The sequence below is a fragment of the Mobula birostris genome, chromosome 25 (genome assembly GCF_030028105.1).
Source record: "Mobula birostris isolate sMobBir1 chromosome 25, sMobBir1.hap1, whole genome shotgun sequence".
Lineage (NCBI taxonomy): Eukaryota > Metazoa > Chordata > Chondrichthyes > Myliobatiformes > Myliobatidae > Mobula > Mobula birostris.
The window spans coordinates 43,326,356-43,341,772 of NC_092394.1; the positions used below are offsets into that span (position 1 = coordinate 43,326,356).

The 15,417-nt window shown below is 41.7% G+C and overlaps 1 protein-coding gene across 3 annotated transcripts in view; it reads right to left on the reverse strand.

Moving 5' to 3' along the window:
- The window catches only part of hip1 (huntingtin interacting protein 1), a 320,161-nt gene that overhangs the window by 40,051 nt on the left and 264,693 nt on the right, over positions 1 to 15,417 (reverse strand). For all 3 annotated transcript variants that reach the window (XM_072243134.1, XM_072243136.1, XM_072243135.1), the window contains one exon: positions 1,998 to 2,114. In XM_072243134.1, coding sequence (XP_072099235.1) covers positions 1,998 to 2,114 — 117 coding nt within the window. The remainder of the gene's footprint in view (positions 1 to 1,997; positions 2,115 to 15,417) is intronic.

Here is a 15,417-nt window from a genome sequence, read left to right on the forward strand (position 1 = left end):
CAGTTGCACCAACCAAGAACAGAGTATAAATGTGAAGATAGTGAGGTTTGTGCTTCATTTACGAAGGATATCAGTCAGACCGCATCTGGACTACTGTGTACTGGTCTCCTTATTTAAGGATATTAATGCATTAAGCAATTCAGAGAAAGTTAAGTGGGTTCTTATCAGAAATGGGCACATTGCCCCTCAGAGGAAAACTGAATAGGTTAGGCCAGTATCCACTGAGGTTTAGAAGAGTGTGAGGGGACTTGATTGAAACGCACAAGATCCCAAGTGGTGCAGACAGCCCAGCACATCTGTAGATGTGAACTTCTCACTATTTAGGACATTTACAAAGACAGGTGTGTAAAAAGGGCCCAAAGGATCATTAGAGACCCCAGTCACCCCAATCACAAACTGTTCCAGCTGCTACCATCCAGGAAACGGTTCTGCAGCATTAAAGCCAGGTCCAACAGGCTCCGGGACAGTTTCTTCCACCAGGCCATCAGACTGATTAATTTATGCTGACACAACTGTATTTCTATGTTATATTGACTCTCCAGTTGTACATGATATTTATTATAAATTACTATAATTGCACATTTAGACAGATGTAATGTAAAGATTTTTACTCATATATATGAAGGATGTAATTAATAAAAGTCAATTCAATTTAACAGATTGAAAGGAGATTTGACAGAGGTATACAAAATTATGAGGGCTATAGACAGGGTAGATGCACGCAGGTGTTTTCCACTGAGGTTAAGTGGGACGACAATTAGAGGTCATTGGCTAAGGGTGAAAGGTGAAAAGTTTAAGGTGAACAAGAGGGGAAACTTCTTCACTCAGAGGGTCATGATACTGTGGAACGAGCTACCAGCACAAGTGGTGCATCTGAGCTCGATTTCAAAATTTAAATAAAGTTTGGATAGGTACATGGAGGGTAGGGGTGTGGAGGACTATGGTTGGTGGGAGTAGGTAGCTTAAATGGCTTCAGCATGAACTAGATGGGCCCAAATGCTGTACTTTTATTATTGTATGCTCACACACAACTGAGAAGGAGACCATTCTTACACTAAATGTATGCTGACTCAGAAAGCTGTCTGATTCCCTCATTAATTTTCCCCTAATCGGTAAGGAGGAAACTGACACAGTCACAAGGGGCTCGTGCACACCCCACAGAGGTTAGCTTTCAACCCCGATGCACTGTGCAGCACCAGCTTTACTAGCTGTAACACCATGTCACCTTGCGGCCTCATTCAAGTCTGAATCATTAATGTGTAAAAGCAGCAAGACACTGAGCGTGGAGTCTTGTGAATTCCACTGGTAACAGCTTACAATCACACCCTTACAACCACTACCTTCTGCTTCCTTGCAACTGGGCCTGTTTCTGCCACTCTCCCACACACTCGTTTGTTTTCGAGCAGTGCGCTATGTGGAACTGCCAAGATCCGTGATGATGACATCAAACACACAAACACACTGCTCTCATCAACCGGGATTCCAAATATAACATTTTGAGTTGAATTCTGTTTGGCTTTAATTTACTTCCACATGTTATGGTTTCACGTAATTATCCAGCAAACACTGCAGAAAGTGTCAGTGTGTCACCCAAAAACAGCAGCGTGACTAGGCTTGGCTGTAACCTTCCATAGCCAAACACCCACTGCCCACGTTTAAACATGCACTGGTAACTGCATAGACACAGCATTTTTGATCCAGACATGCCACAAGAATACTGGCAAACAGAAATAGATTCTCAGCTACATGACGTCTCAGGGCAAGTGGCTAAAACCGTAGAAAGAATTTTATACACTATCTTAAGGGAGCAAAAGGAAGAGTGGTGTTGGGAAAGAGAGTCGGCTAGGGGTGGAGGGTGTGAAAGAGGGAAGAGAGGTACATCATTAAAAAACCCAGAGGTCATTCAAGATCCAATTATGCCATTGAACTAAGGCTCCAACCTTCGGGTCAGACCCTGATTTCTGATTTATTGTAACTTGGCCGGATAGTAAACTCACTTTCTGCTGCATATCATCTTTCAACTGCTGCACGGTTTCCTCCAGCTCCTTCTTCACCTGTTCCATGTCTTCCTGCGTCTGACGAAACGAAGTCATTTGCTTCATGACCTCTGCGTTCTGGAAAAGTTAGAGTATGGGTTGTCAGTCAGGAAAACAGGTGGACGAACAGTATGAAGCCTTCGTGGCACCGCCTGGACATTGAAATCACGCCCTGGGTCAGTGTCTCTAATGGCAACTTTATAAAGTTTTGCGAGCTTCATCATTCTTATGAGTTGATTAACAATTTCATCAATTCTCCGACCTCTTATTAACTCCCTTCCTCATCCTCAAGTTATCTCTTCAAAGAATCCTACAAATTGTGCTCAGACTTTTATTGAATCATACAGCAATTCAAATTATTATTGATATTCCTGCTTTGCTATTGCCATCTTAAAGACAGATCCAATTTATAAAACATGGCCCTTCCCCTAATTACATCAAATTTCAAAAATGTGTTACAGCAATGCTGCTGATGATGATTCTGGAGATCATCTCTGCCTCCCTGGAATCATTTCATTGAAAAATGATCAAGTTTTCTGATTTTGTCCTGTTCCTCAATAGTCTGGTGAGTCAAGGAATTCACAGAAACCTACATCTCCTCTCCCAGCACCATTCAGGGCCCCAAAAAGTCCTTCCAGGTGAGGTGATACATCACCTGTGAGTCTGTTTAGGTCACGTACTGTATCCAGTGCTCCCGGTATGGTCTCATGTATGTCGGTGAAACCCGATGTAGATTGGGAGACCACTTCGCCAAGCGCCTATGCTCTGTCCACCAGAAAAAGCGGGATCTCCCAGTGGCCACACATTTTAATTCCACTTCCCTTTCCCATTCTGACATGTCAGTCCATGGACTCCTCTACTGTCAGAATGAGGACACACTCCAGTTGGAGGAGCAACACCTTATATATCTAGATAGCCTCCAAACTAATGGCATGAGTATCAATTTCTCGAACTTCTGGTCATGGCTCCCCTTCTCCTACACCATTCCTCATTCCCATTTCCCTCTCTGATCTTATCCCCTTACCCGCCCCATCACCTCCCTCGGGTGCTCCTCCCCCTTTTCTTTCTTCCATGGCCTTCTGTCCTCTCCTATCAGATTCCCCCATCTCCAACCATGGATCTCTTTCACCAATCAACTTTCGAGCTCTTTACTTCACCCTCCCATCCTTCCCGGCTCGACCTATCAACAGTGGTTCTTCCCTTCCTTCCCCCCACCTCCTTACTCTTTTCCCTCCGATCCTGATAAAGGGTCTCGGCATGAAACGTTGACAGTACCATTTTCCATAGATGTTGACTGGCCTGCTAAGTTCCTCCAGCATTTAGCGTGTGCTGCTTGAATAATGGTACTGGTGTTTTACTTACAAGGGGAACCACACAATGTCACTTTTTCAGCTCTACCTTCAGGTTTCCTGTCACAAAGCAGAGTGATTGCTAACAACAGCAGACACTCATTGTCAGAAAGGGAAACAAGTACCATTTTACATGAATGACTTGCATCATCCAAAATAGCAATCAAATCACTGCCAACACTGAGTTGATTTTCTAGGCTAATAAACTGACCCCAAAGTGGCGATTCCAACAAAGTGCAAACTGATGAAAGGCTGGCCTGAAATCAGACTACGCAAAACTACTAGGAGGATCCTATAGCCAAGGTAAACCTGCATACTTCTCTAAATGTGAACAGAAGTCTGCAACTCCAATAAAACTAAAAATACAAGTAAATTCAGAAGGTCAAGCATTACCTGCAGAGAGAAAACCAGATTGGCATTGAGGTTCGCAGACCATAGCAAATATCAGCATGGTCCTGACTTCAGTGATTCAGAAGTACAGAATGTGATGGATGACAGATGCAGGCAGATCTCACCGTGCACTCCACCAATAGACTCACAGACCAAGTCCAAGGGCATTCATTATATGCAGAGTCAGAGTCACTTCATACCTGGCCCCTCATTAGGCTGGCCAGCTGTCTGCAGCCTTGCCAAATAAACACAGTGTTAGCACTGGCATCGCTCTGAGAACTGCACAGTCAACACATGTTTCTGCATGTATTTGGAGCAATGATGATCACAGAGCGTAAGCTAGGACCAGAGCAGTCTGGCCCAGTGACGTTTTTAACTACCAATGAAAAGTCACTGACCCGAAACATTAACCGTTTCCTCCTCTCAACAAATGCTGCCTGACCAGATGAGTATTGTGAGCTATCACTAGATTGCACCAATGACCATACTGGCACTTAATAATCAGAACAGATTGAGGCAAGCTTCCTGAAGACTTGGCTGATCTGTCATCAGTGTGCTAATGGGACACGAGGTTTGTTCCCCGTTCTATGCTGCCTCAGAATCCTACCCCGACAAAATTGGCAACTTCAGGTAAAGCAGAAAGAGAAATGGCCAACACAATTTTTGAAATACCATCTTAATGATACATTTTCCCATCATTTATCTTTAACGTCTTGTTTCTGCGTGCCCATTGTGTCAGGTTTAATTTTAGATATTGATCCTCTTACACTTAGTTCTTAATCACTTTCCTTATACCAAGGGTAGTGCCTATCTCACCTGAGTGTAACAATTTCTTGCTGAAAAGTGCTATGAAACACATTAAAAATGTTCCTGTCTTCTGTCATCCTCCAAACCTCCCAACACTGTAACATTATTAACCTCAGTCTCTCAGCTACATCAGAATTTCTCCAGTCATTTAATCTCAATTATTACTCCCCTGATTAATTCATGTATTTAATTCATTCATTCATTACAATGTGTCTGCTTACTCAGAAATCCATCATCATCTAATTAATTAGCCTTGGTATTATTTAATCTATTTAATTTTATAAATATTCATATGGTTATTGAATCCCTCATCTCCAATTTTATTTAATCCAATAATATTTATTTGACTCGAGATCTATTACTAACCACACAGAGTAATAGAAATTCTTACAATTACAATCCATAGTTGTCATGATTTATGATTATACTTTATTTCAAAATTTCATCCATCACATGCATATACTGTATTTACAGTGCTAATTCCATTGTAAACTGCAATATTCTTGCAGCTTTCTTATTAGGAGGAGATGCGAGTACAATACTGAAAACACTTTATCACAATTACTTTGTGTCCTGATGAGAGGCTACACCTGCAGTGTACGCAGTTTTGGTCTCAATGCAATGAGCATTCACCTCATTGATCCCTGAGATAGTAGGTTTTAAGTATAAGACTAGACTTGTGTTCTCTAAAGCTTAGAAGAATGAGAGGAAATTCCCACAAAACTTACAAAATGCTTGCTGAGCTCAACCGGGTGAATATAGGGTGGAGGTTTCCTCTGCCTGATGAACTGGAACTCACTGTCTCAGAGCAAGGGACAGGCCAACGAGTATTGACATGACAAGAAATTTCTTGAGGAAGAGAGTGATGAATCTTTGGAACTGTTTTTTTACTGCAGAAGACGGTAGAGGTGGACAATAATCTCATTCAAAACAGGAAAGTCAAGATGAGGTAGAATGACAATGTTGCGGGGGAAAGAACAGTGAGGGGTAATAACTACTAATTAGGGATGTGGATTTTGTTAATGTTGTAATGTAGCCAGAGACAAAGCAGAGGAGAACAAACATGGAATGAAGTTTCAGGAACTTAATTATGTTATTCCATGTACCCATTGTTGCAACAGAAAACTGGATTTACTGTTGGACTTCTGGATAATCATTTTATTCTATAATCAAGACCTAGTCCATTACTTAACCAAGTTTCTGTGTAATCACCATTGTTATCAATATGCCATCTTACTGGTAATCTCAGCAACTGAGAATGTAAAAGCTGTACCAAATTCATGCTGAGGTTGATCCGCTTTGTTTGGTCTCCTAGTGCACACCATATCTTTTTTAAATAAATTACCCATTAATTCGAACACCAACTCCATGTGGCCTTTCAGTTTGCTCCTACAGGCACAGTGAGTTGAAGGGCCAAATGGCCAGTCCCGCTCCTCCTGTTTTATCTTTTATTATCTTGTCCAGCTGCAATTTAAATCATTTATTCCAGAGATGAGGGGATGAGCCTATGAGGAAAGAATGTGACTATACCCACTGAAATTCAGAATAAGCGGCGATCTTAAAAGAAACAAAATTATGAAAGGGATAGATAGAAGTAGGGAAGTTGCTTCCACTGGTAGGTAAGACTTGAACTAGGGGACATCGCCTCAAGAGGGAGCAGATTTAATACAGTGATAGGGAGGAGCTGTTTTTGGCAGAGACGAGTGAATCTGTGCAATTCTCTGCCCAGTAGAAGCTGCCTCAGTAAACAGATCAGTTAGATAGATTCTTGCACAGTAGAGGATTGAGGGTTATGGGGGAAAAGGCAGGTAGGTGGAGCTAAGTCTACAGCCAGATCAGCCATGATCTTATCGAATGGTGGATCAGGCTCAACAGGCAAGATGGGCAACTCCCATTCCTATTTTCTGTGTCCTTGTGTTCCTGTTTTCCTCCTCCTCCTCTCAGCTCTGCCCTTCTGTCCAACAACATTTATACTAACATCGGGAAAATGTTGGGTGCTGTTGGTAAAATAAATTATGATGGTGGGGTATCCAATGGCACTGCCCAGCACACATGCATAAGCTTTCAATTTGAATGTTGGGGCCCCAATAAAGATGTTTGCTGATGTTTGCCTGTGTAGGTATCTGTAACAAAATTCTAGGATACCAAATAGATAGATAGACAGAAAAGTGGCTAAATTATACTCAAGCTAGAGAAATATGAAATAATTCATTTGGGAAGAGCAAACAGCATAATGGAATACATAATTATCAGCAAGATACAGAAAGACTTTGAGGAGCAGTGAAAATCCACAGATCGCTGAAGGCAACAGGATGGGCAGCTGATTAAAATGTAACATGGCAAATGTAACAATTGTCTTTCTTGGCTGAGGCACAAAATGAAATGGATCGCAAGTAATCCAAACATTATTTAATACATTCCTTAGGCCATGAGTACAGCACTACAGGAAGAATGGGGTAGCACAGGAGAGGAAGCAGAGGAGATACAGAAGATGACTTGGATACGAGATGAAAGATGTTACACTGACATTATACAAGACCTTGGTGACACCAAACCTGCCTTACTGTGAACAATTTTAGTCCATTTATAGAAAACAGATGCACTTCCCATAGAACGAGTGCAGTGACACTAGTTCCTGAGAAGGTGGGTCTGTCAAATCAGGAAAGAAGAAGTAGGCCCGGTCTCTGTTCTCTGGATTTCAGAGGTGAGCTCACAGAATTAAGGGGTAAATATGGGGCAGGATGTTTTGCCCAGCTGAGGAGCCCCAAACCAGGGTTCACAGTCTCTCAATAAGAGGCAGGTCTATCAGTGACTGCACTCAGAACACAGTTAGGCACACTCCTGGATTTTAGAAGCACATGTGAGGCTAGGACAGGATTAAAGGGCTTGAAAACCCCTTTCTCTACAAGGCACCAGAACAAACCAACATCTCTCTGACTGTTTTAGTCAGACACCTTATCTGCACTCCTCACCCCAGCTCCATTTTGAAAACTGTAACTCCATCAGCCTTCCCAAAGTTCTGTTTTCATTTAGATACAGTGGTTTTTTGTCTAGTGTGAGAGGGCATGCATTAAAAGTGAGAGGGAGAAAGTTCAAAGGAAACATGCACAAGGCAAAGTTTTTTAAAAAAAATTTTTAACACAGAGAGTGATGGGTACTTACAATACTCTACTGGGGTGGTGGCTGAGGGAAATGGTAAGATCCTCAATAGGCTCTTAGATGGGCACACGTGAATGTGCACAGAATGGGGGTGGGGGCGAGGGGACAGACAATCAGCATGCAGAAGGGATTTGTGTAATTGGACATCATTAGCTTAGCTCAGGACAACGTTGTGGGTGGAAGGCCTGTACCTATGCATGTCTGTGTTCCAGTTCCTTTTGTAGGAGCTTAAAGGATTTTGCACGTTTTGGCCAACAGATGGCGCTTGAATTGCAGAAACAACTGGAAAATTTCTCCCCAGGTCGATTTCAATTTTATAAAAACAAAATGCTTCAAGCAGTTATTCTGATTAGCCACGAGTGCTCGCATTATTTTTAAATACCAAATTTAAGTGCTTGAGAGTACAAAGCATGCAGAAGAAGGAAGTGCCAGTGATGATCTCCCATTCACCCACTGAACTCAAAATTCAGCAAACTACACGCCCAGTCTAGCAGTCATTCCCTGACGCCAAAGATTGTAATCTGCTGCAAATCCACCCCCAAATTAGGCACTAGATCACCTAGTCCAATATCCAGCTCATTCAGATCAAATTTCAGTTCAAGGACTTCTGCTTCCCTTCAACCATTTGATGCTTGAACAAACCTGCACGACCCTATTCACAGCCACACTACAACCACATTGACCACTTCGCATTATGATGGGATCTTTTATTTTTGTTGCTTCTAATTCTGTTCTTTCTTGCAAAATTAACGTATAATTTGTGCTTAATATGTGATAACTACACTCACTTGCCCCATCACTGAAATGCTCCTATGACCAATGATCTCACTTTAAGGACCAGCTCATTATCATATGTTGTTATTTATTTCTACTTATTTATCTTTGCATTCGTAGAGTTTGTTGTTTTCTGCACTCTGGTTGATCTTTCACTAATCCTGTTAGTGTTACTATCCTGCAGATTTGCTGAGCATGCCGTCAAGAAAATGAATCTCGGGGTTGTACATGGTGATACATATGTACTTCGATAATAAAATTTACTTTGAACTTTGGATGTTGTGTTATCTAGAGCTACGTGCCCGTGATGGTGCTGCAAGTTTATTTGTCATTACACCTGTGCAGGCATGTACCAATGTGAATTAAAGTCAACTTTGACTTTAACATCCAAGCCAGTTAATTTTCCAAGGTCAGTTTCCTTCCTAATGATTTCAATTCTCCAATCAATCGCAAATATATATTAGAAAGAATTTTGTAAAATTTCACTGATTTATACTTACATCCATATGTTGTACTAAGAATGGAGTACGCACTAGTGCCCACTTAAATCATAGTTTTAACAAGCATTCAAAAATGCTGTTTGAGTAGTTACGGTTTCACAAGTTTCAGTTTCAGATACTGTATATCCCAAAAGAATGTTAATGGCTCCTGTTATACTGTGACACTCAGGTGAATGAATGTCTGCTATCTGAGAGGCTGCAGGAGGCTAATCACCTACTTCAGACAAGTCCCTGATGTGCAGAAAAAACAAGGCAATGGTAACTACACCTTCCTGAAAACTCAGAATGACAATGTATTTGAGATGATGGGGATTATACTTTTATCTGATCCATAGCTGAATAAAGATGTCAAGTTAATAACAATGAGCCAACCTTTGTGAATTAACCCCTTGTGAACTGAATCGGGCAGTATCAGTGGAAAGAGAAGCAGCTAACATTTCATTTCCAGGACTCTTCAACTGGAACAAACACTGAAAGATCCCAGGTCTGAAAGATCGACTGTTTCTCTTGCCATAGATGTTGCTTGACCTCCTAAGTGTCTCCAACATTTTCTATTTTTATTTCCAGCATCTCCAGCTTTTTTATTTAAACAACAAGATTAGCTGTTTCTGATATATTGACCAAACTAAGATTTAATCACATTTCTTGACTTATGCTTAAGAGATGGTGCACAGAATTCAAAGCGTCAGAAGGTGAGACACTTTCTGCATGATAGCCAGCCTCTGACTTGCTTTTGTTGCCAACTACTTCTGGCTGGTCCACTTGAGCTCCTGGTCAATAATGACCACCAGGATGTGGATGGTGGGGACCTAACAAGGGGAATGCAGTGAATTGTGAACTCAGTCAGCTCCATCATGGGCACCAGCCTCCGTAGTATCCAGGACACCGTCAAGGAGCAATGTGAAGGCACAAACTCAATGATTCAGGAAAAGCCCTCTGCCATTGGATTTCTGACTGGACATTGAACAATTGGAGGAGTTCGCCTTGATGACATTGGCTTTATCAAAGTGTGAGTAGTGTTCCTTAATGCTACTCTCTGTTAAGTGCTGCCCAGACTTCAAGAGCAGTCACTCTCACCTGCCCACTGGAATTCAACTCTTTCGTTTATATCTAGACTAAGGCTGAAATTAAATTGTGAGCTAAATGGATCTGGAAATATCCAATCTGGACAACAGCCGGCAGGTTATTGATGAGTAAGTGCCGCCCGATAGCACAAGAGATGGTGTTTCTTTATCATCCTAATGATCGAGGGTAGATTGATTGGGCAGTAATTATTAGTCTGATTGGTTCCATCCTACTTTTTGTGAAGAGGGCTTACCTGGGCAATCTGCCACATGGCTGGCAAAATGCCAGTGTTGTGACCATATTGGAAGAGCTTGATCAGAGGCCCTGAAGTCCTGGTCTTCATTGCCACTGCTGACAAGTGGCACATGTTGATAATCCATGCACCAATATGTTAATACATCAAGTTAAATATTCACATTTGGGTGGCCTTGAACTGATCATTTTAATTCCTCTTTATTACAACTGCACAAAGTTAACTTTTGCTCAGTCTTGTCTCTTGATATCCTCATTTTGCTTATTCATCGGAAACTAAGTTTGACCCAGTGGCATTTAATCACAAGGAGCTTTGCCTTGTGAGACAGATTACAGAGACCTCCCATAATAAGTTCTTCAGCTAATTTAGTGATAAGTACACATCTCATATTGCAGATGTTTATGGAGACTGCTAAGAATAAAATTATAACAAATTTATCGTTAGTAATGGGGAAGTTTCTGTTGAGCCACAGGCCAAATCAACAAGTCCCATCTATCCATTCCACAACTCAAAAGGCCACCTCCAGATCCTTAGCTTGAGCAGCAATTGCTGCTAAATCTTTCTATGGTGAATGCTCCCATCAGGACAAGGGACACAAATACCTTGACCAATATGGGCTCATTCATCAAACACTTGAGCTCAGTGATCAATCTCATCATTTAGCTACCAGCGATTTGGCTGACTTCAACTGATCACACCAGTTTGCCACCTCCAGTAACAGACAAGCTCAACAAGCTCCTCATCTCCTCTATTTGGGCAGCCAAGTGGACAGTTATTATCTTAAAAAAAAAAGACAAAGCATCCTTACAGAAGATTCAAGAAATTTACATGCAAATTAAGATGCAAGGGAATTTTTTTATAAAATAGCTTATCAAGTAACAGCAATTAGATTAAATCCAGCACAGCAGATTGCCAGTTTTTTTTCCTCTTTGATCCAATCATTTTGCTTTATCTCTCACTGCCATTACGGGAATTCACTCCCTTTCCAGATAATGATTCCTTCGACAGTCTCTCTGATTAAATGGAGACTGTTTCCAGCACTGCAGCCCAGGAAACCCACCTCATTATTTTCCTATCTACCTTCAAACCCTCTGAAGGATCTCTTCCTTTAAGTAAGTCTTGTGACTCCACAACTCTCTAAGCTCCTTTTACTTTTATCTGCTCACTGCTCAGCTGTATCGAGTCACACAGAAACATAATCCTACTCCAGGATCCCCATCAAATAAACCACTATTACTTGTTCCCAGCTGATCACAATAATGTTTCCTCTCACACTGAACAGGATGCCGGATATGATGTGGTTGAGCGAATCAGAGATAAAAGGAATGAGCAAGTTTGACAAACAACTTCTGCTAGTTCAGTGCTTCAGAAAAAAGTCCTTGCTTCCCATATAATATCACCTGCTGATTAATTCCCCATATTCAACTTATGAAGCTAGCTGCTCTTGCCATTTTTACTTTAGAGAATAAAACTCACGTTTCCTCCAAAAGCAATAGTCCAGTTTGTGCTAAACGGCTCCAAAAGGAACGGCTGATGAACAGCCTCAGCTGGACTTGGGCTGTGGATACACATGGTGAATCGCAGATGTCTATAACAAACTGGTCTTCTGATGGAGATGCCCCTGACTACCTCCTGCGCTGATGGACTCACTGAGCACAGTGGTGAAGGACAGAAATGAGAACAGGGTCTGGATGCACTCTGCATCTGGTCCTCAGCTTCACGTCAGCGAGGGGATGGTCTCCAAATAGCAGCTACTTACAAATGAAAAAATAATTCCTGAGCTTTACTTTGCTTAACTTAATAGTTTTAATTGGTTACTGTTAAAAACGCTTAAAACCTTATAAAATGCCCTTAGTGATCCTCACAGAATGAAACCATTTCATTGTCTGGCTCTCCACATCTAGAACTCTAAGTGTGGGAGGATGGCGGGGGGGCAGGGGGGCGGTAACAGGTACTGTTGCAGGCAGGGCTGGGTGCAGGAAAACCTTGGCTTTATACATAGAATTTAATGTATGCATAAACAAAATACCTTAATATCGTGTTTGTCTTTAAAGAACTGGAAATATCAATAGAACAGGCAGCCCAATATTACTACCTAATATCCAATAAATATGTTTAAATGTTGTATCTGATTGGTTCAGAGACCTCGTAGTGCTCAGTCCTTTCTGTAAAATCAAAAATTACTGCCTAATTGAGCTCTTCCTCGTACTCATTTTTTTTAAATCAAACAAAAACATTGCCAACAAAAAGCACAATTATACAGATGAATATTTAATTGATGTGGCTAAAGACATGTAGGTCAAAACAATAAAAGTCAAACCCGTGGAAATCAGAAGTAAAGGGCTTCAAAACCTCGGGAAATGAAACAACTAATTCTGGTCAATGAGTAACCTTGCAAGAGACGCAACCACATTTCATGCGGGGAGTTAGTCTCACGACAACTACTGAGGAAGATTTGCATTTAGGATATTGCAAAGCACTTTACGACAATAATTCCATGTGATTGTAGTATGGGAGTATTGTAATGTAACCATTTTGTACTCAGCAAGCCCCCACTGACACCACAATGATCAGGCAACTTGCTTTAGAAACGTCAATGGTGGGGGAAACACCGGCCAGCATCTGGATACAACTCTGAACTTTTCCTTGAAACTTATCATGGTAGCCTTTATATCCATTCTGTGAGACCTGAAGGGACTCATATTAAATGTCTCTTCTGAAAGCTGTCATCTCCAACACTCCTGCAACGCACTGTGATCTGAGACGCCTCCATTCAAATCTCTGGAGTGTGACTTGAACCCACAAACTTCTGACTCACACACAAAATGCTGCCTGGCCTGCTGCGTTCCACCAGCATCTTGTGTGTGCTGCTTGAATTTCCAGCATCTGCAGAGTTTCTCGTGTTTGCATTTTTAAACTCCTGACTCAGGGGAGATTCCTGCCAACTGCGTCACAGCTTCCAAATGTAAAGACAAGATGGTCTGCAGACTCTGGAAATCTTGAGCAACACACACAAAACACTGGAAGAATTCAGCAGCTCAGGAAATATCTATTGAGGGAAATAACCAGTTGACATTTTGAGCCGAGACTCTTCACCAGACCCGCTGTGCTGCTCCAAATGTAAAGGTTGCTACAAGTAATCATTCAAAGAGACAAGGATTTAGCACTGATTATAGAGGATTATGGAGGACACTGATTACAAACAAGATTACCCTTGACCACACAACGTAATTTGTCCTCAGAATCTGAGGAAATTATGAGAGAAAAACACTGACCAATCGTTTACATTAGTTGGGGCTCAATGTCAATAATCTCCTGCCTCCCCATTACAGATATTCCACCCCCCCCACCGCTTCAGTGCATTCTGCTCAGAGTCACAAAAGTTGCAAACTCACGTCCCACTCCAGAGACGCGTGTGCACAATTCAACTGAACAAACCCCATAATGATGGGTACTACGAAGCCACAGGCTTTGCCTTTTGCCTTAAACATTAAAATGAGGATGTAGCTAACTTCACAGATGGAATAAAACTTCCTGCACACCATTCAGTGCAAAGTGGTAGTTCTCCCAGTACTGAAACCATTAATTAAAATGTCATTTTTGCAACAAATAACTGTCTCATTTTCTACACTGCAACAGTAATTGCTCTTAAAAAGCACTTTGGGGAATCCAAACATTATAAATGATGCAATATAAATGTAAGATGCTTTCCATATTGGTGGCCAAATATGCACTCAGTGGACTCAATAACCTTAATTACACAACAAAGCAGCCAAAATCCAGGACAGGATTTGCAACCATGATGAGTCAGAGCAACCTAAAAGCCATAAGGCAAAAGCACAGTCACTGTTAGTAAGTTTGCAAATGACATCAAAATACGAGGGGTGATTGATAAGTTCGTGGCCCAAGATAGAAGGAGTCCATTTTAGAAAACCTAGCACATCTATTTTTCAACATAGTCCCCCCCCTACATGTACACACTCAGTCCAGTGGTCATGGAGCATACGGATCCCTTCTTTGTAGAAGTGGTCCACAGCAGGGGTGATTGATGGTTTGTGGCCTAAGGTAGAAGGAGATGAGTTATTAACTTCAAACTTTCTGCATTATCACTCAGAGTTGAACTACACGTGCATGTAACGAGAGCGTCTTGGACCTCCAGGTGGTCCACAGCAGGGGTGATTGATACGTTCGTGGCCTAAGGGAGAAGGAGTTGAGTTATACAGCTCTCGTTACATGCACATACAGTTCAACTCTGAGCGAAAATGCAGGACGTTTGAAGTTAATAACTCATCTCCTTCTACCTTAGGCCACGAACTTATCAATCACCCCTGCTGTGGACCATTTCTTCTACAAAGAAGGGGTCCGTATGCTCCGTGACCAAGTGTGTAAATGTAGGAAAAATAAATGTGCTAGGTTTTCTAAAATTGACTCCTAGGTTATCAGGATTTAAAAAGCGATCTTTATTAGCTGGGTAAATGAAGATGACGAATGGCAAATGGGGTGTTGCTCTTTGTGAAGATGTACGAGTGCTGGAGATTTACAGATGATGGTAGAGCCTGGTGAGTATTGCAGTACAGAGGAACCTAAGAGTACATAGTTCTCTGGAAGCAGGTAGGCAGAGTGGTGAAGAAGGTTTTTGCCATGCTGACCTTCCCACATTAGGGCATCAAATCCAGACAGCGGGCCGTTCTGCTGCAGCTGTACAAGATGTAGTTGAGGCTGCTTTTGAAACACTGCTCATTTTGGTCCCCCTTCACAGAAAGATATTATTAAACTGGAAGGCACGCAGAGGAGATTTACGAGGATATTACCGGAACTGAAGGACGGAGTTATGCTGAGGCAGGTTGGGATCTTTTCCCAATGGAGTGAAAAAGAATGAGGGGTAATCTTACACAGGTGTATAAAATAATAAGGCACATACTACAGACTGTGTGAATGCATACAGTCTTTCTCCCCAGGATGGAGAATCAAGAACTCGAGGGCACAGGTTTAAGATGAGAAGGGAGAAATTTAAAATAAGAACCTGATGGGCAACTTTTTCCAACCAAACAGTGGTCAGTATATGAAGTGACTGAGGCAGGTAT